This window comes from Salmo salar, chromosome ssa03 (genome assembly GCF_905237065.1).
Source record: "Salmo salar chromosome ssa03, Ssal_v3.1, whole genome shotgun sequence".
Lineage (NCBI taxonomy): Eukaryota > Metazoa > Chordata > Actinopteri > Salmoniformes > Salmonidae > Salmo > Salmo salar.
Genome location: NC_059444.1, coordinates 81,337,238 through 81,364,443, shown reverse-complemented (window position 1 = coordinate 81,364,443; position 27,206 = coordinate 81,337,238). Strand labels below are relative to the sequence as shown.

Sequence of the window (27,206 nt, the reverse complement as noted above, 5' to 3'; positions counted from 1 at the left end):
GCTGGTTCACTTCAAAATTAAAGTTTGTCAGATGATTTTAGACCTTGAAAGTAATCTAAAGTCAAGCGTAGTCAACAGCCCACAACAGTAGACAGCTATACGCCTTGATACAAAATTAAATGGGAAAGATACACTGTCTAAAATGACAAAATTAGACAGTGCCCATCTTTCCTATTCTAAGAGGGAAACAACTGCTCTCTTTCCTCCTGTGGTGTTATTCTAGTAACTATAGTAGACCAGTGGTCTCACCAACACCCATCTTCTTGTAGTACTCCTCCCAGGCCTTGGTGTAGTCAGGCTGGCCCCCAGGGGTCTGGCTGGCCTGGAGCTGGTCTCCAGGTGCTGGGCCACCAGCGGTGGGGTTGGTGGGGGGCTGGCCATGCCCTGCTCCCCCTGGCTGCCCTCCCTGGTAGTACTGGCCATAATAGGCTGCCCAGGCTGCGTTAGGGTCCGTGGCACCGGCTGCCTTGCCTAAAAAAGATGGCAGTTGGAGGTGAGGTCCTCATAGGGCTGAGCGTGCCCTGCTACCTGCCTGAGCTTAGAAACCAGGGGGCAGAGAGAGATAGGGTGAGTTATTATCAATAGCCAACACAGAAAGACATTCTCCCATCACAGATGATTTTGATAATAGTTGCAGGGTTATGTACCACTAAAAGCTAGCCTGGCCCCAGTTTGTGCTGTACTCCTATGGACATTGTGACACCAGACAATGGAGTTGGCAAGACAGCAGAAACATATCTGGGACCAGGCTAACTAAAGCCTGCTCTCTGTTGTAACCACTGTTTTGAAATGACACGGAGATAAAACTATATGGTAGGAAAGCCCAAAAGAGACCACTGGTAGGCTGGGTGGAGTTGACTCCATATTGCTTTCCCTTTCTCAGTCTTTTCAAATAAGTGATTACAGCGAGAGAAAACATTGGGAGGCCATTGAAAGTTATAGTTCCAATGTAACCATTTCCTGTCCACAGTGAGGGTCTGAAAGGTCAATGTTGCAGGTCACTCACTGGGGTCGTGGGGTGCTTGGGGCTGCCACTGCTGGTAGGTGTTGCCCCAGCCCTGTGGGGGGTAGCCATGAAGACCTCCACTTGGGGGGGATAGAGAAAACCCAGTTACTACTCAGTAGACTTCCATTGGTCCCATCAATGATTGTATCGTTGTAATGTAACATTTTAGCCAGTAGAGGCTTGTAAAAGCCAGAGTTTGTGATGACTACATTTCCAGTCTCCACTCACTGTGGTCCAGGGGCTCCTGGGTTATAGGGATCAGGATTATAGGGACCCATGGGGCCTGGTCCACCAGGACCTGGACAAACAGGACAGAGGGGACCCTGGAAAGCACAACCAGTTAGATGCATGGACATTATGTTCACATCTATGGTGAAAAGACTGATAGCAAATCAATCGCCAGTTTGACTCCATTGACTGTGCGTTGAAGCAATCATGTCCATTTCCCCAAATGACTTTTCCAACACCACAAACCCATCCATCCATCCTTCCGCCCTTTCCTCCTTACCCTGAGCAGGAACCCTGCATACCTCGATCTTGTCCTCGATGAGCTGCTTGGCGTGATCTATCTGCTGCGGAGAGCCTCGAATGACAAAGAGCTTGAAGTTAGGGTCCCCGTTGGGGGGCACCTGGCGGGAGATCTCCACAAAGGCCCCAGTCTGCTGGTTGATGGCCTTGATGTTCTCCCCGCCCCGTCCGATCACCAGGCCACACTTGTGGGCCGGAATGGAGAAAGTCATCTCCTCTCCTCCACCACCAGGGGGACCCCAGCTCCCCTGACCCCCTCGGCTGCGGCCCCTGCCGCCACCACTCGGGGACATGCCTGGAGGCCCGGGAGGACCCTGAGAAGGAAGGAGGGTGGAAGAGAGAGAGAGAGAGAAAGAGGGTCTTAATACAATTTATATTTAAGTCCTGGTCCTGGACGTCAGAAAGTCAGCGTTTGTTTATTAAGATGAGAATATTTACCTCCTAATAACAGTAATGTACTGTATGGGGAATTATGGGAATGCTCTAACACTAGGACTATCATTTGTCTAGGTTATGGAGTCCAATTGTTTACAATGTTCCAGTGGTTCACTAAATGCATTGAGTGTTGCATGTTCCACAAGGCATGGCATCATGGCAGCTCCAATACACTTGTATATAAACAGTTCCAAGCTGGCGTGTGAGCAGTGGCTGTTTTTCCAGATACTCTACGTGTGTGTGTGAGGTATGTACCCCCTGTCCTCCCTCCTCTCTGACCCTGATGCTCTGCAGTAGCTCCTGGATGATCTGGGCAGCATTGTCACAGCAGTCTGGTGGGCCCATGATGTGGGCCATCTTATCTGGACCTGTGCCATCATCTGCAAAGACAGGACATTTCCTCTGATTCTTGTGCAACACCACATACAGAATATAGAGCTTGTTAGTAGACACCACAGAACTTGTGGTTAAACCGTGTAAATGAGTTGAGTAGCAGTAGTTCATATGACATGACTATGAAACGTTATGTACCTGGTTTAAACTGAATCCTAACTCCTGCGTCGTTCTGAATCTTCTTGATCATCTCCCCGTTGCGACCAATCACCACCCCGACAGAGTGTCGCGGCACTGGAACCTAGCCAATCAGAGAGCAGGTTAGACGGTGCCAAATAGATTAGACTGATAGCTATAGGAAGGTGCTCACTCTCATTCAAATAAAACATCAGACCTGTGATCGGAAATGCGAGTCCATCTCCACACACACACACACACACACACAGATCCCTCTCACTTACGTCCATGGCTCCCCCACCTCCCCCCATGCGGGAGCCGTACTCGTTCCTGTCTCCGAAGCCAGGCTGATCCCTCTCCCTCAGTATCTCCTGCACCAACTCCATGGCTTGCTGAGCAGACCCACAGGACAGATATTCAAATTCAAACAACTTTATTAAGTCTCCTTAGGGAGAACAGCTATTAGCACATCAAAAGTTGCCCCCAAATCTCCCATCTGCAGAGCTGCAGTACAGCATGCCAATTCAATATGGGATGCAGATTGTAGCAAGGCCTTGTGTTACCTCCACTTTGTATGGCTCCCCGATGATGCGCAGGGGCTTGTCCATGTTGGGTCCCTGAGACGCGTCCTGAATCAGGATCATCTTCACTCCTGCTCGCTCCTGTCAACGCCGCAGACAGACAGCATGGTCAGCTCTGCTCAACCAACCGATGGCAATGATTCACTCACAACTCCCGCTCAAATGGCCCATGAAATACTTGTGTAATGAGATACGAGAGTTTCCTGCTTATATTTCTTTCATGCTTGCTCTGTAGATTTAGCAACCAAAAGAATAATTTGCATGACTGCACACATCAGCCTGTTTGCGATGAAACTGTCAATATATCAAAACCCACGGCAATGTGTTGTGGAACACTTCTCTGGCTACTGGTGAGGCCGACTGACTGTCTGTATATACCTGTAGCTGTTTGATGGTCTCCCCTCCCTTGCCGATGATGAGGCCAGCCTTGCCTGCGGGAATCATCATCTCCTGCCCTGAGCCACTCTGTCCATTGGTCGCCTCGTGGAAGGATGAGGGGGGCGTGCCCCTCCCCCGAGACACAATCTCATCCAATAAAACCTTGGCTTTCCTAGTCAGAGTGGAAGAGAGAGAGGGGTGGGTCAACTCAACTGATGAGTGCAACAGCACACATTAATAGTGGAACTACAGAGATATGCCATACATAAAGATAGCGCTGTGTAAATTCAGTGGCTAGAGGTGAACAGCATCTTGGGATAACAATACAAAATGTCACAATTAGCTAGTAGGATCTCACTTACTGTATGGAGTCTGGGGACCCTGTGAGAGAGACACTCCTCTCTGGTAAACCTCCACTGTCTGAAAACAACCAACAGTCAATAACACACACACACACACACACACACACACACACACACACACGAGTTCAACTATAGCTCTGCTCCTAACCATTGACTATAAAGGCCACACTTTCCACAGTCCCTCACCTGGGGCTATCTGAACCTTGCAGCCTGATTCCTGCTGGATCTTGTTGATCTGTTCTCCGCCCCGGCCAATGACTGGAGGAGAGGAAGAGGGGAGAGCTGTTATTTTTATTGATTCTGATGTTCATGATGAGTCCAGTAATGTTCAAATTCAACATGAGCATGAAAAAACGAATCCGGTGACCATGTTGGAGAAAGTGCACTTACTGAGTCCCACCATTCCATCAGGAACACTGTATTCCTCTGAGGTGGTTGTGAGCCTGGCACTGTGGGAGAGAGAAGCCAAGCACAACCGTTCGTTATCCAAATCGTCAACATATTGTCACCATTAATCTTCTGCTGAAGAACTAATTCCAATCCCCAATACTATTTCACTTCATTTTAGAGACCTACTTGGATTGTTATGGATTAAATTATGCTAATGATTTACCTCTGCTGGGCCAGTGCTGCCAGTTGGGCTCCGATAGCTGTAAAAGGAAAGAGAGAAAGAAAGAGAGATATATAGAGAGAGAGGACAAGGCTCAGATTACTGACACACTGCAAAATGAGGACAAGACAAACACAGGTGATGCTCACAGACACAGACCAGGGAAGAGGGGCCGGACAGTACAGACACCGACCAGGGAAGAGGGGCCGGACAGTACAGACACCGACCAGGGAAGAGGGGCCGGACAGTACAGACACCGACCAGGGAAGAGGGGCCGGACAGTACAGACACCGACCAGGGAAGAGGGGCCGGACAGTACAGACACCGACCAGGGAAGAGGGGCCGGACAGTACAGACACAGACCAGGGAAGAGGGGCCGGACAGTACAGACACAGACCAGGGAAGAGGGGCCGGACAGTACAGACACAGACCAGGGAAGAGGGGCCGGACAGTACAGACACCGACCAGGGAAGAGGGGCCGGACAGTACAGACACCGACCAGGGAAGAGGGGCCGGACAGTACAGACACCGACCAGGGAAGAGGGGCCGGACAGTACAGACACCGACCAGGGAAGAAGGGCCGGACAGTACAGACACCGACCAGGGAAGAGGGGCCGGACAGTACAGACACCGACCAGGGAAGAGGGGCCGGACAGTACAGACACCCGACCAGGGAAGAGGGGCCGGACAGTACAGACACAGACCAGGGAAGAGGGGCCGGACAGTACAGACACAGACCAGGGAAGAGGGGCCGGACAGTACAGACACCGACCAGGGAAGAGGGGCCGGACAGTACAGACACAGACCAGGGAAGAGGGGCCGGACAGTACAGACACAGACCAGGGAAGAGGGGCCGGACAGTACAGACACCGACCAGGGAAGAGGGGCCGGACAGTACAGACACAGACCAGGGAAGAGGGGCCGGACAGTACAGACACAGACCAGGGAAGAGGGGCCGGACAGTACAGACACAGACCAGGGAAGAGGGGCCGGACAGTACAGACACAGACCAGGGAAGAGGGGCCGGACAGTACAGACACAGACCAGGGAAGAGGGGCCGGACAGTACAGACACAGACCAGGGAAGAGGGGCCGGACAGTACAGACACAGACCAGGGAAGAGGGGCCGGACAGTACAGACACCGACCAGGGGAGAGGGGCCGGACAGTACTGACACAGAACAGGGGAGAGGGGCCGGACAGTACAGACAGACCAGGGGACAGGGTTGACATTCATGTAAGACATGGAGCAGGTTTAGTAGGTAGTAGGAGACATGAGGAAGAGAAACTTACAGAGAGCTGTGGCTGAGTCCACGTCACTCTGTGGAGCCATTTTCTTGCTCTCAGGTTGATCTGTGGGAAGAAAAAAAACAAGTAAACAAAGGTTGAATCTGATCTGACAATAATCTGTGTGCACACACACACACACACACACACACACACACACACACACACACACACACACACACACACACACACACACACACACACACACACACACACACACACACACACACACACACACACACACACACACACACACTCCAGTTATCAGACGTTCACATTGGCAGTGGCCCTTTCACAGTCCCCAGCAGTGTGTGTGTGTGAATGTGTGTACCTGGGTCCTCCAGCTGTCGTTTCTGTGCTGTGAAGGGAAAGACGTCTGGTCCATTGATGTTGTTCATAGGGGCTACCCCTGCACATTCACCAATCTTGGCAGCAATCTGATGCACAAAAGTTGAAGTCACTTGAACTCATAAGATATTCAAAGAGCATATCATGACATGATGAGAATGCCTGATTTAATGGTGCTGGTCCTGGGTATTAACTAACGTTGATAAGCAACTTCAAATATTACATGAGATGCTAATTGTCTGTGAGCTGAATGATGTCAATACAACTCAAGTGGGCAAACTTGACAGTGTTGGCTGGCTAGCTGAGGATATATACTTTGTTGGGAATGCACTCAAAAACACAGACACGCTGAGGGCTCGAAGCCCGCTTGTCTATCATCAGGACTTTGTCTCTGCATGCAGCAGAAGCAGCCAGCTCTCAACAACACAACACCATTGGGAGACGACTAACTCAGCTTGCATGCATTGGTAACAACATCATAACGGCATTTCTGCAGTGGCACGTCAACTGGGTCTTCAAATTCACTAGACTTATAACGTTAACTAGATAGCTATAATAATCATAACTGGCAACAGTATTGATTGCTCGCCAAACATAGTCAGCCAGCTTTGCAAGCTAACAACCACGAAACAAGACAATAGTCACATTTTCTTCACCCCTTCCCAGTGGCGCTCACGCGCATAGCTACACTGCCTCCCGCTTCTGTCTCACCTGCCGGGCCCGTTGTACCGCGTCTGCAAAGGCATCTTTTTTTATTCCACCACCGTTACCGATAGCTAGATGTCCGCCGAGAGGAGCTCCAGCCCCGGGTGCCGGTACCGAGCTGTACTCCGACATGTTTGCGGAGGGGAGAGAGAAGAAAATACGAAAGTTAAAGTGGTGTTTAGGCCAGGGCAGACTGCGCAGGAGCGGGAAATCAGACGATCAAATATTCCGGGAGGGGAAAGCAACCGGAGATGGAGCACTGAGAGCGGGAACAAGGTTTAGATGACTTATCTACAAATAATGTAAAAACATTAAGTTATAATAACATTATCTGAAGACACTTTATTACAAAATATGAATTTCAACTCACAACGTTTCGGAAAATTTTTAAGATTACGTCTGTGCCTATAGGGTTTATGGTCTGTGCACTGGTCAGAGTATGCATTTGTAGTAGATGGCATAATTTCCACCTGTACAGTACATTTATTAGCAAACCTTGATGGATCATCACTAATACAAGCAATGAATAACATCTACTTCACTCTCATTTATTTCAAAACTAGACAGCAGTAGGTTGATCTTTTATCTGCTTTTGCTGTATTTGTTTAGAAACAGAACTGCTAGTTATTTACAATATCACGTGGGGTGGAGCCTTGCGGTCAAAACATCAACAACTGTTCGTGACGTGTACATGTTCTGCCACTGTGAGTGGTGGAGTTGGTGACGCTGAAGCGGAAGTCAATTTGGCGCCCTTTGGGCTAGACGAGTCAGGCGGGATTTTTGGAAAACTGAACCCAAACTACCAGTGTACCCAATATACGGAATTATTGCTTAAATATCTGTGTAATTCCTCGTTAATATCTAGGATTTACTTTGCCGTTACATGTTAAAACTTCTTTTTAGTTTCTTTATGCGTTTTGGGCAGCTTGCTAGCTGACTATTTTCCAACTAACTAACTGTTAGCCATGCCATCAAACAATAGTCGGATATAGCTAGCTAGCTAGATATTATATTAAGATATTTATTTCCCTAGACAGACAGTTAGATAGCAAGCTATCAACTTTGCCACACAATGACAGTTAGCGTAGCTTAGAGGTTGTGTCTTCTAGAGGGATCAAGGAGAAGAGCTGGTAAGTTGTGTTCTTTTGTTTTAGCTTACTAACGTTACCACATTCACCATTAATCTGTCACTTAACTAGCTAGTTATATATATCTACAGTTGTTGTTTTTCCGGTTAACTGACTACTACTAGTTAGTAGGTAAGTTACCAAAGTACTTAACTGAATCAGAAAGCACCAACTAGTTAGTCACTGCAACTAAAACCACTTAATTATTTTAGGTCAGTGAAATTATGGCTGGTGTCGTTGCTATGGCATCTGTCATTGAAGATTTTGAAACTCAGGTATGTCCAACCAAATTCCATCTGTCTACAGAAGCCTGTGTCAACGCATTGGATTTTTTTTTTTAATTGCATAGTTTTAATAATTGAAAGCGTAATCATCTCACCTTGTTTTATAGCCATGCTCTAGATCAAACACAGATGCCCATGCTCCTCCTGTCAAGAGGATCACAAACTACTTTTCCCCTGTGGCCAAGCCCATGGAGAAACCCTTCTCCCCACCCAGGTCCAACAACATCATGGATTACTTCAGCCGGAAGACCACACCAGTTAGAGAGAAAGGTAGTACCCCAGAGCAGACTAAGGAGAACCGCCTGGGGCCCCAGCCCTCTGAATCACCAGCCAGCCTAGACAGCACTGTGAGGCTGCCAGCCAAGCCCCCTCAGAAACAGGGCAGGAAGCCCAGAAAAGTTGCCCGGCAGTTACAGGAGACTGATGCTGATGCAGGTTCCACTGAGACGGAGGAGTGTGTGGTCTTAGAGGGGCCAGGAGACGGTGAGGGGTCAGATGGCAACGTAGTGAGCAGCAGCTGTGGCTTCCTGGGTAGTGACACAGCTGCCCTGCTGGCCCAGTTCAGTGCTGATGCTGGCATGGCTGGAGACACCTGTGGTAAGAATGACCCTTGCGTGGCATGTCCTGAGAAGGCTCAAAAAGACAATCATCCCAAGGTGGACTCTAAAAAAAGGGCTCCTGCAAAGAACAAGGAAAGTTGCCACAGTTCTCCTAAAATATCTAGAAAAGACAAGGTGACTGTCAGTAAGGCTAAAGCCAAGCAGCAGCAGCAGCAGGAGGATAAGGAAACGGAGGAGTATATGCCTGAGGTCCAGGAGGCTGAGCTCTCTTTGTGTGATGCAAGCTTAGAGGTGAACGTGGGTGAGGCGTCTCAGTTGAACGGGAGCACCGTCACCATCTCCTTTGAGGATTTCCTGCAGACTCAGGGCCAGAGAGAGGAGAAAGTGGGGGAGAAAAGCGGAGTCGACACGGAGCCAGAAGACACGTTGGATGTACCCAAAGCCAATGAGCTTTGTCCCCTGCAGATATCTCCTCGAACCCTCACCATCCAAGCTGAAGTGCACACCATTTCCCCTGGCCACGAGCCAGTCCTGGTTGCAGAGAAAAAGATGGCCTCCATCTTCGCCAGGGAAAAAGAGGGGAGCCTAGCACCTGTAGTGGTGAAGACCGCTTCCTCTCCTCGTCCCCAGTCTAGACCGGAGCTGCCTGCCCCCAAAAGGAAGTCCAACGTGGTCCTGCAGGAGGAGGACCTGGAGCTCAGTGTCGTTGAGTCTGAATCATCCACTCCCAAGTGCAGCCAGACTGAGCGGAAGCAGTTCATGAATGCTTTCAAGCAGCCAGCCAAGCCCGGCAAGGGCCCTGGGAAGCAGCCTGTGGACAAGGCCTTGGGGGAGGCTGGGGAGGGGGCTGCTGAGGAGGAGAACCACTCTGCTGCCTCAACAGAGGAGCAGCCAGGGAAAAATGCAGCTAAGAAAAAAATGCAGAGAAGAGGGAGGAAGAAGGCCTTGGAGCAGGAGTCAGTTCCCTCACCCGTGGCACAAGAAGACCATGTTCCCATGGAGACTGACGCTGTGGAGACAGACTCCCCTTTGGGTTTAGAATCAAACACTGAGGCTAAACCTGAAGCAGAGTCTACCACCTCCACACCAACAAAAGTCAGGAGGTCCACCAGAGAGGCCCCTCGCAGGCAGACACCTCTTGTTGATCCAGTAACCCCAGTGAGGAAAACAAAAAAAGAAAGGGTGAAAGATGTTGCAGCAGTCACAGAGGACTGCCCGCTCCAGATGTCCACCCTGAAGTCAGACAAGTCCAGACACAGGGTGTTCAGAGCACAGATGGTCTGTCCACCAGACAAGACAGGAAGTCCCATCAGGTGAGGGATGGCCAAGATGTCTTTAAGCATAGATTTTAATTGTCTCGCTTGTGCATCCTGTTGGTCAGTAACAGAGAGGCAATAGGTTTGGACATAGATTGACTCGTCCACAATGGAGGCCTGTCCCTAGTCTGGACACTGCTTTAAAGGCAGGACGATACATTAATACAGACAGTAGTCCTTTAGCTTCATGCTGACTTTCTAATATCTAGTTTGCATTGTATATGTTTGACATTTTTTATTTTGGGCATTTCATCTGTTTTGACCTACCTTTGCATAAACTATTATCATTTTATTGTTACCTTGAACCTTCAGGATGAAATTTACCAGAGTCGTCTTTCTAAGCTCTGCATCAAAGTCTGAGGGTGGAACTGATTTTGAGATCCTGAGTCCCCTAGCTACTAAGGTAATTATAGCCTCTGTTTTTATCAGTTGGAATATCAAAGCGAGGTTTTGAATTAGAAACCCATTTGAATCCTCTTGATCAGGAATCCAATGCATCCAAAAAGAGAAAAAAGGCGAAGAGGTTGGTGGAGAAAGCCCGGGAGATACAGAAGAGTAAAAAGGCCGCAGCGGATAAGGAGGGTCAGAGGTCTTTACGACGCTCCTCCCGGAGCCAGGTCTCGGTCAAGAAGAGCTACAATGAAGATGAGGTATACTACAGTCCTAATGACATTTCAGTTAAAGATTGTAGGTTTTTCCTTACTTGGGAGAAAATGTTCTACTCTCGCTCAGTATGTATTGTGTACTCTACAATTCATGCTCCATTGATAACAACAATTGTCATGTTAGAAATGATGCATGTACTTTTCAATCCACCTGACTATCTTGTTTCCTGTCCATTTCTCCAACTGTGAGACGAAGCACAAGTACAGAAAGGCTTTGTTTCATAGATAACCCGCTAACCCTTTATTTTTGCGAACCACTGGTTTGAGCAGGACTCGGTGGTTTGTGTGGAGGATAGCCAGGATGGCTCTGCTCCGACTGCCAAGGAGAAGGGCAAAGCTCAGAAACGCAGTCTAAATGATGTATTGGGGAAAAAAGCACCTGCCAGCAAGGAGGCCAATAATCCAGCAGGTACTGTATCACTGTTGTTGACATAAGCCGTAACATGATTATAGAAAGAATCTATAATTTGCTCACCCTGAGGTGTTCTGGCTACAGGACGTACACAGGCTGTAGTTATTTTTTAGAAAGGGGATTTTTGACATTGCACAATTTATTTTCAAAGCCTGGAGGAGAAGGGGAAGTGTATTTGTGTAGGGTGACAAGGTGAAAGCCGTACTTTGTTATGATTGTTAATTAAGCATTTCATTGTTTAAAGCATTACATTTGTTAAATATAATTTGTGTTTTGTGCACAAATACTTGATGAAATCTTGTCTTATACGGGCTGAGCACCAATTGCTGTATGATTATGATTTTATTTGGGGTATTTTAAAATTTTTGTTAAAATATATGTATAGAAGGACACTAACATTAATGTTTTGTGTATTTTTTTTACCTTCCAAAGTGGCTCCCATGTTCCTTGGGAAAAAAGCACAGAGGACATCAGTCATATCCATCTTTGATGATTGCAGGTAAGCTTATTACAGACTTGCAGCTTATTACCAATAACACCGTTTGGTCTATATTCAAAAATGTTGCAGACCTCAACAAGACCTTACACCCCAATTGTGGCTCTTACCCCTTTTAGCCGTGATGGTTCAGAGAACTCTCAGGATGATGAACAGTTCCGAGCCCGCAGAGACTTCCTGAAGAGTGGCCTCCCAGAGTCCTTCAAGAAGCAGATAGCCAAAACTGTTGCCACTAATGAGGCCTACGCAGTCTCCTGCTCCTCCTTCCAGCCTGTAGTGCACGTGCTGCAGACCTCACAGGGTGTGTTTTCTCCTTGCTCTTATCTAGCTCTTAAAAAAAAAGTTGAGATTTTTTTATTATTTTTTGTAAAAGAAGGGAGAAGGACAAAACCTCGTTTCTGCTTAGAGTTCCCCCTTTTCTCCCAACTATCTTTTTTTTCTCTTTGAGGGGTCCCCCGGGGTCCCCAAGGCCTTTTCCCCTGCCTACACTTCCTGAAGGAGCTTCGATGTCTACCATCAAACCAGCTTCCATCCCTCGATAGTTCCACTTGCTGTAAGACTGAGCCAGCCTCCAGAGCCCACACTGAAAGGGTATGTTGTAATATTATTTTACACATTTCATATTTCTGTGGTAATATTCCATGTAATGTTTACTGGTGTAGTTTTGTTTGTTAATCAACTTTAGATAACTGAATCATTTGTTCTGAACAGGGGTCTGGCTGGCGAGAAGATTTCTCTGAGCCCATTCGTAAGCTCCTAATGGGGGAGATCAGTGCATCCAACCCTTGTTTCCCCGTCCAGCGGTTTCTCACACGCTTCCTGGAGAGGCGGACGGACCACCTCCAGCAATGCACAGCTTCAGAGGCAGACCCCGGTACCAAACTCGCCAGCAGTGCCCCAGCATCGACAGAGCCTGTGGGGGGAAAGAGGAAGAGAGTGGAAGAGGGTGAGGGGGCCGTGGGAAAGGTGGCCAAGAAGCAGAGGTCCAGGAGGTCGGAGGAGAAGATCATTGTGATCGAGGGGGACACCATCTCCCCCGAACCTGAGCCACCCAGGAGGGGAGGGCGAGGGAGGAGGCGCAAGCAACAGGAGAACGAGGAGATGAAAACACCACTCCCCTCCCAAAAGGACCCTGTGTTACTCCTGGAGGACTCGCCACTGGCTAGCAACTCTGTCAAAGATGGTAAGAGGGCAAATAAGAAATGTAGTTCTCTGTAAAACCTCATATCTTGCCATATCTGTGGTAGCTGAAACATGGCCTTTCAGTTAGATGCTTAAATGTGCTTTTCATAACATTACAAAATCAATTTTTGAATAGTCTTTAGTAACTGCTTTTTTTATTCCACCAGACTCTGTAAAAGAGGATGTGTTGTGGACAGAGAAGTACCAACCACAGCACTCCAATGATGTCATAGGCAACACTGCCTCAGTGCGGAGGCTGCACAGGTAAGGGATTGTGGTTTATCTACTGAATGACTCAACAGAATAGCTCAGTAGCTAGGTGTACTAGGCACACTGCTGGCACTACACAGGTATTACAGATATACAGTACATGGCCAAAAGTATGTGGACACCTGCTCGTCAAACATCTCATTCCAAAATCATGGGCATTAATATGGAGTTGGTCCCACCTTTGCTGCAAAAGAGCCTCCACTCTTCTGGGAAGGCTTTCCACTAGATGTTGGAACATTGCTGCGGGGACTTGCTTTCCATTCAGCCACGAGCATTAGTGAGGTTGGGTACTGATGTTAGGCCTAGCTCGCAGTCAGCATTACAATTCCTCCCAAAGGTGTTTGATGTTGTTGAAGTCAGGGCTCTGTGCAGGCCACTCAAGTTCTTCCACACCGATCTCAACAAAACATTTCTGTGTGGACCTCGCTTTGTGCATGGGGCATGCTGAAACAGGAAAAGGCTTTCCCCAAATTGTTGCCACAAAGTTGGAAGCACAGAATCGTCTAGAATGTCGTTGTAAGCTGTAGCATTAAGATTTCCCTTCACTGGAACTAAGGGGCCCAGCCCAAACCATGAAAACAGCCCCAGACCATTTATTCCTCCTCCACCAAACTTGACAGTTTGCACTATGCATTCGGGCAAGTAGCGTTGGCATTGCGCCTGATCTTAGGCTTGTGTGCGGCTGCTTGGCCATGGAAACCCATTTTCATGAAGCTCCCGACGAACAGTTCTTGTGCTGACGTTGCTTCCAGAGGCAGTTTGGAACTCAGTAGTTAGTGTTGCAACCGAGGACAGACGATTTTTACGCACTTCAGCACTCGGCGGTCCTGTTCTGTGAGCTTGTGTGGCCTACCACTTTGCGGCTGAGCCGTTGTTGCCCCTAGACATTTCCACTTTACAATAACAGCACTTACAGTTGACCGGGGCAGCTCTAGCAGGGCAGAAATTTGACTAACTGACTTGTTGGAAAGGTGGCATCCTATGATGCTGCCACGTTGAAGGTCACTGAGCTCTCTAAGGCCATTCTACTGCCAATGTTTGTCTATGAAGATTGCATGGCTGTGTGCTAGATTTTTATACACCTGTCAGCAACGGTGTGGCTGAAATAGCCAAATCCAGAAATGTTTTAATGGGTGTCCACATACTTTGTGTATGTAAAAGATATGAATCAATGGCTTTATGAGCTTTATTGAAAGCCCTTGTGTGTTACATGCCATTAATTCAATCAATCTGTCATGTAATTTTGCATAAACCAATCCGTTTGCAGCTGGCTGAGGGAATGGAAGCTCAGAGCTGACCGGGAAGAGAGGAAGAAACAGAAGGAAAAGAAACGGGAGGATAACAGCAATGGTAAGAGACTCTGTTCTAAGATTTTGCTGTTGTATTTTCAGATAGCACTATGACTGTTTGAGCACGAACACATTTTTCCCTCCTTTGAAATAGTTACATCATCCTATATAAAAGTAACTTTTTTTTCAAAGTTACCACAGAGTAAATCTAAAGCAGCTTGATGTTCCCCTCTTGGCCACACAGACTCATGGGACACTGAAGACGGGGACTCTCAGGAGGGGGAAGACTTTATGTGTAACACCCTGCTGATCACTGGTCCCACGGGGGTTGGCAAGACCGCTGCCGTCTACGCCTGCGCCCAGGAACTCGGCTTTAAGGTCTGTTCATTCTTTACTCCACTTGCCTAACACAGCGGTCACCAACCCTTTATGCTTTGTGACCCACTGGTCTCTATTAAAAAGCCGATTTTTATCATGATCTGCAGACAAATTTGAATGCACTCACTTTACACTCTGAATCAATCAATCAAATGTATTTATAAAGCCCTTTTTACATCAGCAGATGTCACAAAGTGCTATACAGAGACCCAGCCTAAAACCCCAAACAGCAAGCAATGCAGATGTAGAAGCACGGTGGCTAGGAAAAACTCCCTAGAAAGACAGGAACCTAGGCAGAACAGTTGGACCTGGAGCAGCAGCACAACCAGGTGGACTGGGGACAGCCAGGAGTCATCAGGCCAGGTAGTCCCGAGGCATGATCCTAGGGCTCAGGTCCTCCGGGAGGGACAGATGGCAAGAGAGAATTTGAGAATCATACTTAAATTCACACAGGACACCAGATAAAACAGGAGAATACACCAGATATGACTGAACCTAGCCCCCCAGCACATAGACTATTGCAGCATAGATACTGGAGGCTGAGTCAGGGGACACTGGCCCCGTCCAACGATACCCCCCGGACAGGACGAACCAGGTAGGGTATAACCCCACCCACTTTGCCAAAGCACAGCCCCCACCCCACTAGAAGGATATCAACAGACCACCAACTTACTACCCTGAGACAAGGCTGAGTATAGCCCACAAAGATCTCCCCCACCACACGAGCCCGAGGGGACGGAAAACAGGACGATCACATCAGTGACTCAACCCACTCAAGTGACGCACCCCTCCTAGGGACGGCATGGAAGAGCACTAGTATGCCACTGACTCTGCCCCCGTAATATGGTCAGAGGCAGAGAATCCCAGTGTAGAGAGGGGAGCTGGCCAGGCAGAGACAGCAAGGTCGGTCCAGTGCCTTGCCGTTCACTTGCGCACCTCTGGGCCAGACTACACTCAATCCTAGGACACACTAAAGAGATGAGTCTTCAATAAAGACCTAAAGTTCGAAACTGAGATGGGTCTCTCACATGGATAGGCAGACTATTTCATAAAAATGGAGCTCTATAGGGGAAAGCCTTACCTCCAGCTCTTTGCTTCGAAATTCTAGGGACAATAAGGAGGCCTGCGTCTTGTGACCGTAGCGTACGTGTAGGTATGTATGGCAGGACCAAATCTGAGAGATGGGTAGGAGCAAGCCCATGTAATGCTTTGTAGGTTAGCAGTAAAACCTTGAAATTAGCCCTGGCCTTAACAGGAAGCCTGTGTAGAGAGGCTAGCACTGGAGGAACATGATCAAATTTGGGGTTCTAGTCAAGATTCTAGCAGCGGTGTTTAGTTTATTTAGTGCTTTATCCGGGTAGCTTGCGAGTACTGCATTGCAGTAGTCTAATCTAGAAGTGACAAATACATGGATTAGCTTTTCTGCATTTTTGGACAAAAGTTTCTGGTTTTTGCAATGTTACGAAGATGGAAAAAATCTTTCCTTGAAATAGTATTGATATGAGATCAGGGTCCCCAGTAACGCCGAGGTCCTTCAGTTTTATTTGAGACGACTGTACAACCATTAAGATGAATTGTCAGATCCAACAGCAGATCTTTGTTTCTTGGGACCGAGAACTAGCGTCTCTGTTTTGTCCGAGTTTGAAAGTAAAACATTTGCCGCCACCCACTTCCTTATGTCTGAAACACAGGCTTCCAGGGTAGGCAATTTTGGGGCTTCACCATGTTTTATCGAAATATACAGTTGTGAGTCGTCCTCATAGCATTGAAAGTTGACGTTGTTTTCGAATCACATCATCAAGAGTGGTCATAAAACAGAACCTTGAGGAACACTGAAACTTACAGTTGATTTGTCAGAGGACAAACCATCCACAGAGACGAACTGATATCTTTCCGAAAGATAAGATCTTTGCTCCTAGACAAATTAGGGTTTCCAATCTCTCCAAAAGAATGTGGTGATCGATGGTGTCAAAAGCAGCGCTAAGGTCCAGGAGCACGAGGGCCGATGCAGAGCCTTGGTCTGACGCCATTTAAAAGGTCATTTACCACCTTCACGAGACTGATACATTTCATATACATTACTTATCTTCAGGAAGGCAGTGAGTTGCTGTGCAACAGCTTTTTCAAAAATGTTTGAGAAGAATGGGAGATTCGATATAGACCAATTTTTGTTTTTTACATTTTCTGGGTCAAGGTTCGGCTTTTTCAAGAGAGGCTTTATTACTGCCACTTTTAGTGAGTTTGGTATACATCCGGTGGATAGGGAACCATTTATTATGTTCAACATAGGAGGGCCAAGTACAGGAAGTAGCTCTCTACTTCTGCACCATCGAGGGCATCTTGACTGGTTGCATCACTGCCTGGTATGGCAACTGCTCGGCCTCAGACTGCAAGGCACTACAGAGGGTAGTGCATACGGCCCAGTACATCACTGGGACCAAGCTTCTTGCCATCCAGGACCTCTATATCAGGCGGTGTCAGGAGTTAAATATCCCTATTTTTAATATCTCACTATTTTTTAATGACAGAATGAGGTCTTTTTCCGGTTTGCTAAGGTAAACACCCCATATTTACTTTGCTCAACCTCGATTGAGGCACAGAACCTGCACCGGTCTCAATGGGGATAGCTGAGCTGACTACACTGGCTGTGCTAGTGGCAACTCCACAAGCTGGTTAACAGCCTGCTGCCTGACCTGCACCCTATCTCATTGGGAGTTAGAGCCCTGTTTATGTTGATGGTATGATGAAATACCCCTCCAGCTAGGATGGAGTCACTCCTCAGCAGGCCAGAGCTTGATCCTGTTTGTGGTTGAGTCCCAAAAGAGGGCCAATTACAATTTTATCTTTTGGGAGGCAGAAAACAGTTTTCAACCAGCAATGTGGCCACTCTGCTGTGAGGCTCAATCAGTCCCCCTAAGGAGGGGCCCAAACCATTACTATATGTTACACATCTTTCTAGCTAATTTACGCTCGAATAAGTGCACTCTCTCTTTTGACTCATCACATGCTCTGCTGCTACTGTTTACTGATCTTGTGCCTATCTACCCATATTACATAACTCATCAAAAAATTTCCTCTCACTGTCTACTGTGTTTATTTTCCAACTTAGCCTTTGTATAACATAAGATTCAACAACAGAGACATAAACTGAACAAGTTCCACAGACATGTGACTAACAGAAATGGAATAATGTGTCCCTAACTGGGGGTCAAAATCACAAGTACAAGTCAGTATCTGAATTGTGGCCACCAGCTGCATTAAAGAACTGCAGTGCATCTCCTCCTCATGACTGCACCAGATTTTGCCAGTTCTTGCTGTGAGATGTTGCCCCACTCTTCCACCAATGCACCTGCAAGTTCCCGAACATTTCTGGGGGGAATGCCCTAGCCCTCACCTCGATCCAACAGGTCCCAACGTGCTCAATGGGATTGAATCGGGCTCTTCGCTGGCCATGGCAGAACACTGACATTCCTGTCTTGCAGAAGATCATGCACAACGAGCAGTATGGCTGGGCTATTGTCATGTTCAGGATGAGCCTGCGGAAGGTACTACATGAGGAGGATATATCCCTGGCAGCACACTGTTGATTGTAACGCTCATTCCTTTGAAGCGATAACGCGAATCCACCATCACCCTGGTGAGACAAAACCGCTGTTCGTCCGTGAAGAGCACTTTTAGCCAGTCCTGTCTGGTCCAGTGACCCGGTGGGTTTGTGCCCTTCGGTGGCGTTGTTGCTGGTTATGTCTGGTGAGGACCTGCCTTACAACAGGCCTACAAGCCCTCAGTCACCTCTCACCTATTGCGGACAGTCTGAGCACTGATGGAGGGATTGTGCGTTCCTAGTGTAACTCAGGCAGTTGTCCCATCCGAAAGACTGCACCCTGGGGCATTTAACCTTCATTTAACTAGGCAAAGGAAAGAGCGGTTCCTACTGGTCTTCCGACACCACTTCCAGCAGCATCTGGTTTCACATCCAGGGACCGACCAGGACCAACCCTGCTTAGCTTTAGAGGCAAGCCAGTAGAGGGATGCTGGGTGGGATTCTGCTGGGTGCCCTCAAGTCTTTTAACATCTGTCTTAACTGTCTGTGTAATATATTAGCTATGCATGCTACTTTGAAGGCAGGAAGTCTAATCTGTGTTATCCTTCTCCAGGTGTTTGAGGTGAATGCGTCGTCCCAGCGGAGCGGCCGACAGATCCTGTCCCAGCTGAGGGAGGCCACCCAGTCCCACCAGGTGGACATCCAGGGGTTCAACGCCCATAAGCCGTGCTACTTCAGCAGCTCCACCGCCAAGCCTGGATCCTCACCACGTAAGTTTAGAAGAAGTTTGCCTTTCTTCTTGCAGCCCAGTGTTTCTTTGAACAAAATAATCTCTTAGGACTGCTTTGATAGAAAGTAGATAGATTTTTATCAGTGTCAAACTATCAGAGATAAATGGGTAACAAACCTGAGCACCATCTCCCATTGGCCTAAATCTATGGTATCTTCAGGTTACATGCCAGTTTCATTTTACATGTTAGTCATTTAGCAGACGCTCTTATCCAGAGCGACTTACAGGAGCAATAAGGGCAGGAGCAATTCGAATGAAATGCCTTGCTCAAGGACTGACAGATTTTTCACCTAGTCGGCTTGGGATTCAAACCAGCGACCTTTCGGTTACTGGCCCAACTGTCTTAACCGCTATGCTACCTGCCGCCAGTTTCTTGAGTTATGTGACCCATAGTGTATAAAGTATTATTCCTAAAGATCCAGGTTGACAGGTGATGATTCTGCTGTCCATCTCCCAGGGAAAGTGTACTCTCCTCGAAGGGTAGTGTCTTCCCCCAGGAAGCCCCCCCAGTCCCCCCGTGGAGCCAAGAGGGGAGGCCTGGCCCCCACCTCCCTGACCAACTTCTTCAAGATGGGCCGACCTGGTCCCACCAACAAGGAACGTGCCAGCCAAGACCAGAAGCAACCAACCGGTTAGAATGAATTCCTTGTCCTTCTTCCTCCCTAGCTTGAGGTTTCTGTCAGTCAGGTGTTAAACAGTCTAGGTCCTAAATTAAACACAGCAGGGAAGCTTTATTCCCTTCAGTTACTATTTTGGATAAACCCTAGTCTAGTCTGCATACACACGTCAGAACTAAATATCACTGTTATTCTCTTCCAGCTGTTCCCAAGAAGACCAGTAAAGCCAAGGAGAGTTCCAGTAAGACTGAAGAGCCTCAGAACGGGCCAGCAGCAGCAGCCAACAGCAAGGACTCCTCCTCCAGTGAAGAGCAGAGCAAGAAGACAGCCACGTCACTCATTCTCTTTGAGGAGGTGGATGTCGTCTTCGACGACGACTCTGGGTTCCTGGCTGCCATCAAAACGTTCATGACCACCACCAAGAGACCAGTGATCCTCACCACCAGTGGTGAGTGGGGGAGCAATCCACATTTCATCGTGGAAGACTAAGTTGTGGTTCATGGTTGTATGTTTGTACACTGTGTCAAATGAATAGCACAGACCAGAAGGTGGAATGCACTGTGAGTTGAACGTGTTTCTCTCTTCTAGATCCCACCTTCAGTACCATGTTTGATGGCTACTTTGAGGAGATCCATTTCAAAACCCCCTCAGTGGTAAGAAAACCAATAAACTACAAACCTATTTTTATTTTTTTTGCAGGATGTTTTGTTGTCATGTACTCAACAGAGTAACGTTGAAGGTATATTTTAAGCATGCTTTCTAGTTGCACAGGAAGAATGTTCATTTTATAATAGGAAACTTGTATTGTCATTTGCGTATGTTAGTGTGTAACTCCTTCATACAGGTGCATGAGTGTGTGTGTGGTTGTAACACCTCTCTTTCTCCTATACAGGTGAATGTGGGGAGCTACCTGCAGCTGCTGTGCCTGGCTGAGAACATGCGTACGGACGCCCGCGACGTCTCCTCTCTGCTCCACCTGAACGGTTGTGACATCCGCCAGAGCCTTCTGCACCTGCAGTTCTGGAGCCGCTCCACAGGGGGGCGGAAGCTATCCCGTCCCCTCCCAGACTCAGCCCCCACAGGTGAGGACAGAGGAATGTTCACTAAATAACTGTATAAACAACGCTGCAAATTAATACTGATGGTGATAAATGTTGTTTTTATGTTGCATATTCAGCGACACATCTCCAGCCAAAGACAGAGGAAACAGCAGGTGGCTCTGTGGTGAGTGAGGGGCTGCCCCCCTGTGACACAGGCTGCACAGAGAGCATGCTGGGGCTGCTGAACATGGAGCCAGAGAGGGACATGCAGGATCTGTTCAAGGTTGGTTGTCAAAAGTCCATCTCTTTCCTCCTTGTTGAGGACACTCAAGATCATTTTTGACCGGTCTCTTGTGGTATGATCTCTCATAATTACAATCCCTATGTCAAACCACCTTCTCAGAGTCACTTTATTATCTGTATGTTAGTGTGGAAGTATTGAAGGTTAACCACAATCTATTGTCTCCTCAGAGCCAGTCCACAGTGGAGCCAGGTTGCTGGGAGCTGCTGACCACCAGCAAGAGGAGAGGAATGGACCTGCTCTACTCCAACATGGAGGCCCTGCTTCCCCTACCCACCACACACCTCACTGTCACAACCCACAGGTGGCCACAGGAAGTGAGCAACCGGACACAGGAAGAGTCCAGCGCTGATCCACAGGAAGTAGCCACTAGTTTGAATAGTATAAAGCCAGAGATTGATCCACCACTACCACCTCAGACTGAGGTTGATCCACTGCCCCACCCCAGGCTCCAGCAGTTGGCAGAGGGGTCAGAGACAGACGGGAGCCCGGTGAAGGTGTCCTCTAGAATGAAGAAGAAGAAAAAGAAGCAGCTGGGTACCCGAGGGGACCTGGACCCCTTTCACTCAGACTCTGATTCCGACGATGCCTTCCTCTCCCTCCACACTAAACCACCTCCCAACCCCCCTCAGACACAGACGGAAGGGGAGGACAGTCAGGACGATTCTACCAGCAACAAGGTTGAACTAGAATCTGTGAAGGCTAGAGAGGAAGAGGTAAAGGAGAAGGCCCCTGCCCCGGTGAGGATGAGGGTGCCGCTCACCCCGGAGCAGAGGATGAAAAGTGAGCCTGTGTCCCACTGCCTGGGGTCCCTGGCAGAGTTCCTCGACCACATGTCCCTCCTGGACTCCTCCCTTTGCCTCCACACCTCACCCGAAGGTGGCGCCAGACACACACACAGGACGTTCGGCCTGAGAGCCGAGACTAAAGACGGGATGAATGACGAGCCCAGGGAGGAGTGCCATGGAGGGAGCTGGGTGGAGGGGGAGAGAGCGGGGGAGATCCAGGCTGCTGTGGAGGCTCTGAGCTTCCAGAGGTGCAGGGCTGGGGTGGAGGAGGCGTGGGGTAAAGCTCAGGGTCTAGACGGGGAACTGGGGAAGGAGGCTGTGAACGAGCTCACACTCCCTGTCGCCCCGCACAGACAGGGCTTCAGACTCACCCAGGACAGCCCCTGTGAACCAAAGTGAGTCGTCTTGTCTGTTTGTCCTTCACTGTATGGCTTATAATGATCAGTTGGCAGGGTGTTGCTTACTATGAAAAGTATTATGAATTTATAATTTATATGTAAAATATTGTATTCATGTATTAACTATTTATTTGATCAGTGAGTATAATTTTACTATTAAACATCTCAAAGAAAAGTTTAATTTGGTAGATATTAGATAAAAAATGTAACACATTTATGTATTAAGCCCCTTTTACATCAGAAGCCGTCACAAAGTGCATTTTAAGGAATCTAACCTATCCTGTTTGCTGCTGTTGTTCCTCCAGAGTTCTCCAGAGGAGGAGGGAGGTGATGGACAATCTACCCAGCCGAGTGGCAGGGACGCTGGGTAACAGACCTGCTGCAGCCCTGGACTTCCTTCCCTTCCTACGGACCATCTGCCGATCAGAGACGCTCAAGGAGCAGTTCAAGGTTAAACGCAGGTGAGAGGTCAGGGGTTATATGTGCAGAGGTCAGGGGTAAGGTTAAATGGAGGTGAGAGGTTATGGATGTGGAAATCAGTATTAGAGTTAAACAGGCTTTTAGGGGGACACCCAGCTTTGAACCCAAATCTGTCTCATTCTGTATAGATTGATATCTAGAGACTAAGCTGCTCTCCATTCTGTATAGATTGATATCTAGAGACTAAGCTGCTCTCCATTCTGTATAGATTGATATCTAGAGACTAAGCTGCACTCCATTCTGTATAGATTGATACTTACCTACTTTTTAGTTTTTGTCTGTATACTGTGTACAAGACAGCCTAACCAATACTATTAAATCATATATGTATGTATGTATGTATGTATGTATGTATGTATGTATGTATGTATGTATGTATGTCATGTGCCTTTTACTGAGTCTGGCCACTATAACATAAAGGCCTAATTGGTGGACTGCTGCAGAGATGGTAGCCTATTGTTTAGAGTGTGGGGCCAGTAACCGAAAGGTTTAATCAATTTTAGAATAAGGCTGTAACGTAACAAAATGTGGAAAAGGTCAAGGGGTTGGTACTATTAAATTACACCCCCTTTTGCTCTCAGAACAGCCTCAATTCATTGTGTCAAGTTGTATGTCCATTGGGTGGTGGACCATTCTTAATACACATGGGAAACTGTTGAGCGTGAAAAACCCAGCAGAGTTGAGGTTCTTGACACAAACCGGTGCACCTGTCACCTACTACCATACCCCGTTCAAAGGCACTTACATTTGTCTTGCCCATTCACCCTCTGAATGGCATGTTACACAATCCATGTCTCAAGGCTTAAAAATACTATTTTAACCTGTCCCCCCCCCATTCATTTACACTGATTTGAAGTGGATTTAACAGGTGACATCAATAAGGGATCATAGCTTTCACCTGGATTCACCTAGTCTGTCATGGAAAGAGAAGGTGTTCCTAATGTTTTGTACACTTTTTAAAAATTATTCAGGCATAATGTAAGGGTATATCATTTTTAGTGCTGGACAAAGGAAGTATATGGTATTTGAGTTAAGCCTTCAAACGGTTATGTCATGCTCTCACTCTGTTAAACTGGAATACCTGTCGTTGTGTCATTTCGAGTTAACACTTACATTTGTCTTATTTCACACATGTACACGTTTTTTTGCTTATCCCACCCCTGAGAGTGGGGTCGGAGCCAGGGATCAGCCGTTATTGATGGTGACCCTGGAGCAATTAGGGTTAAGTGCCTTGCTCGAACACATCGACAGATTTTTCACCTAGTCAGCTTGGGGATTTGAACCAGTGACCTTTCGGTTACTGGCCCATCGCTCCTAACCGCTAGGCTACCTGCCACCCTTGATGCATGTTTCCATCCTCACTTGTGTTTCATACCCTAGGCTGTGGGTCTGAGGTATGTTTCAGAATGACAGTAGTTACTTTAATCTAGTTGTTTGTTTATTCCATAGAAACCCACAGGTCAGTGAGGTCACTTATCTTCATGCTCACTCAAAGAATTGGAAGCTTTCCAATTAGATCTAGATTCCTGAGAACAACTCCAGCTGCTGTCGCACACTGCAAAATAATTTATCCAGATAACTTGACACAATACTGTAATCATTTAGTTTGATATGGATGATAGATGGACAGATGTAGTCTCAACAAGAAAGGTTGTGTGCTTTGGGTTTGCTATTGTACCCGGTGGCACCTCTTACGTGTAGTTTAAGCTGAGGGTGGAAATGGGTAGAAGGATATCTGTTTGGGGCTCCCGAGTGGCGCAGCGGTCTAAGGCACTGCATCTCAGTGGAAGAGGCATCACTACAGTACCTGGTTCAAACCCAGGCCGTATCATATCCGGCCGTGATTGTGAGTCCCTTAGGGCGGCGCACAATTGGCCCAACATCGTCCGGGTTTGGCTGGGGTAGGCCATCATTGTAAATAAGAATTTGTTCTTAACGGACTTGTCTAGTTAAATAAAGGTTTCTTTTTTTAAAGTAAAATGTTAGTCTATGGATAGGATGTGTGTTAGTGCTTTTCTAATCACCCCCAGAATGGCTTTCTCTGTAGCTCGTGTCTATAAAAGTCTGGGGTATGAGGTTGTGTATAGGATAAATATACAGTTGAAGTCGGAAGTTTACATACACTTAGGTTGGAGTCATTAAAACTCGTTTTTCAACCAGTCCACAAATTTCTTGTTAACAAACTATAGTTTTGGCAAGTCGGTTAGGACATCTACTTTGTGCATGACACAATACATTTTTCCAATAATTGTTTAGACAGATTATTTCACTTATAATTCACTGTATCACAATTCCAGTGGGTCAGAAGTTTACGTACACTAAGTTGACTGTGCCTTTAAACAGCTTGTAAAATTTCTGAAAATGATGTCATGGCTTTAGAAGCTTCTGATAGGCTAATTGACATAATTTGAGTCAATTGGAGGTGTACCCGTGGATGTATTTCAAGGCCTACCTTCAAACTCAGTGCCTCTTTGCTTGACATCATGGGAAAATCTAAAGAAATCAGCCAAGACCCCAGGGAAAAAAAAGGGAGACCTCCAAGTCTGGTTCATCCTTGGGAGCAATTTCCAAACGCCTGAAGGTACCACGTTCATCTGTACAAACAATAGTACGCAAGTATAAACACCATGGGACCACACAGCCATCATACCGCTCAGGAAGGAGACGCGTTCTGTCTCCTAGAGATTAACGTACTTTGGTGCAAAATGTGCAAATCAATCCCAGAACAACAGCAAATGACCTTGTGAAGATGCTGGAGGAAACGGGTACAAAAGTATCTACTATATCCACAGTAAAACATAACCTGAAAGGCCGCTCAGCAAGGAAGAAGCCACTGCTCCAAAACTGCCATAATAAAGCCAGACAACGGTTTGCAACTGCACATGGGGAAAAATATCGTACTTTTTGGAGAAATGTCCTCTGGTCTGATGAAACAAAAATAGAACTGTTTGGCCATAATGACCATTATGTTTGGAGGAAAAAGGGGGAGGCTTGCAAGCCGAAGAACACCATCCCAACCGTGAAGCACGGGGGTGGCACCATCATGTTATGGGGGTGCTTTGATGCAGGAGGGACTGGTGCACTTCACAAAATAGATGGCATCATGAGGCAGGAAAATTATATGGATATATTGAAGCAACGTCTCAAGACATCAGTCAGGAAGTTAAAGCTTGGTCGCAAATGGGTCTTCCAACTGGACAATGACCCCAAGCATACTTCCGAAGTTGTGGCAAAATGGCTTAAGGACAACAAAGTAAAGGTATTGGAGTGGCCATCACAAAGCCCTGACCTCAATCCCATAGAAAAGTTGTGTGCAGAACTGAAAAGGTGTGTGCGAGCAAAGAGGCCTACAAACCTGACTCAGTTACATCAGCTCTGTCAGGAGGAATGTGCCAAAATTCACCCAACTTATTGTGGGAAGCTTGTGGAAGGCTACCCTAAACATTTGACCCAAGTTAAACAATTTCAAGGCAATGCTACCAAATACTAATTGAGTGTATGTAAACTTCTGACCCACTGGGAATGTGATGAAAGAAATAAAAGCTGAAATAAATAATTCTCTACTATTATTCTGACATTTCACATTCTTAAAATAAAGTGGTGATCCTAACTGACCTAAGACAGGGAATTTTTACTAGGATTAAATGTAAGGAATTGTGAAACTGAGTTTAAATGTATTTGGCTAAGGTGTATGTAAACTTCTGACTTCAACTGTATTACGAATTTACATCGCATTTTACTCATTTAGCCGACGCTCTTATCCGGAGTGACTTACAGTTGGTAATGTATTCCAGTAACCCTGTGTGCTGCACTAAAGGCCATCTAGGAACATGCTACAGTATGCCTGTCACTTATCTAAACAATTTTACTAAAGTTTGATAATGTCTTTCTCCCCCCACATTAGGTTCCTCCACTACCTGGATGCAATTCACCTGGGCCTTCCCAAGGACACTCTACAATACCTAGCAGAGGACTTCCCTTGAACTAGAGAGAAGTGCACTGGTGTTTCTCAAATAGGGGGTTTAAGGACATTCAGGTCACCCATTTTGAGGCTTGATGACAGTATGAAAGCAATCATTAGCTGGGTTAATGTGATCCTAACTTGGGTCATATTCATTAGGTACCGAATGGAAGAAATCTGACACAAGGAGGGACTGACCACCTGAGCTTGTTGAATTAGAAGGCTAGTTTTTTTTCTTATCCCATTGCAAATCGTTTTGCTACGGTGTGCCCTAATGAATACGACCCCTCAATTGCTACTAAAGTCAATGATCAGAAATCTGCGGATCAATTCCCTCTTGGGACCTGGAGTGAGGTTCATCATGGATCCCTTTGAAGAGTGCTGAAACATTCACCTGTTCAATATGCATTTGTACAGTAATATAAAAACAGGAGTGTGTAAATGTGTATCAGTACGTTTTATAGTTATTGTGGCTTTTACGGAGATGTGCCTGTTTTTGTAGTCTGCTGTGCATTTGGCAAAGTGTTTCATGAACTAATAAATTCAAATGTTGTATGTTGAGA

At 47.0% G+C, this 27,206-nt stretch overlaps 2 protein-coding genes across 5 annotated transcripts in view; one reads left to right on the top strand and one right to left on the bottom strand.

Annotated features, from left to right (window-relative positions):
- Positions 1-6,940, bottom strand: part of LOC106606529 (far upstream element-binding protein 2) — an 11,211-nt gene extending 4,271 nt beyond the window's left edge. Inside the window, exons 1-16 of one of the 4 annotated variants that reach the window (XM_045715593.1) lie at positions 6,755-6,940; positions 6,027-6,132; positions 5,702-5,761; positions 4,414-4,450; positions 4,191-4,249; positions 3,987-4,058; positions 3,801-3,858; positions 3,439-3,610; positions 3,043-3,141; positions 2,764-2,871; positions 2,501-2,603; positions 2,225-2,349; positions 1,537-1,848; positions 1,235-1,329; positions 1,007-1,086; positions 250-471 (exon numbers count right to left, since the gene is read on the bottom strand). In XM_045715593.1, the coding sequence (XP_045571549.1) occupies positions 250-471; positions 1,007-1,086; positions 1,235-1,329; positions 1,537-1,848; positions 2,225-2,349; positions 2,501-2,603; positions 2,764-2,871; positions 3,043-3,141; positions 3,439-3,610; positions 3,801-3,858; positions 3,987-4,058; positions 4,191-4,249; positions 4,414-4,450; positions 5,702-5,761; positions 6,027-6,132; positions 6,755-6,880 (1,834 nt within the window). In that variant the 5' untranslated portion in view covers positions 6,881-6,940. Of the gene's footprint in view, positions 1-249; positions 538-1,006; positions 1,087-1,234; positions 1,330-1,536; positions 1,849-2,224; positions 2,350-2,500; positions 2,604-2,763; positions 2,872-3,042; positions 3,142-3,438; positions 3,611-3,800; positions 3,859-3,986; positions 4,059-4,190; positions 4,250-4,413; positions 4,451-5,701; positions 5,762-6,026; positions 6,133-6,754 lie in introns of those variants that run through there. The other 3 variants (XM_045715594.1, XM_045715595.1, XM_045715596.1) reach the window with 3 other exon arrangements.
- LOC106606528 (ATPase family AAA domain-containing protein 5) lies at positions 6,932-27,206 on the top strand. The gene is made up of 22 exons (XM_045716074.1): positions 6,932-7,878; positions 8,088-8,150; positions 8,267-10,032; positions 10,348-10,438; positions 10,521-10,685; positions 10,971-11,109; positions 11,545-11,611; positions 11,728-11,924; positions 12,057-12,199; positions 12,320-12,791; positions 12,958-13,054; positions 14,328-14,410; positions 14,594-14,727; positions 18,882-19,038; positions 19,516-19,689; positions 19,878-20,123; positions 20,264-20,328; positions 20,568-20,757; positions 20,853-20,998; positions 21,187-22,199; positions 22,508-22,663; positions 26,587-27,206. Exons 2-22 carry the CDS (start codon positions 8,100-8,102, stop codon positions 26,663-26,665), a joined length of 5,631 nt encoding a protein of 1,876 aa, XP_045572030.1. The 5' UTR covers positions 6,932-7,878; positions 8,088-8,099; the 3' UTR covers positions 26,666-27,206.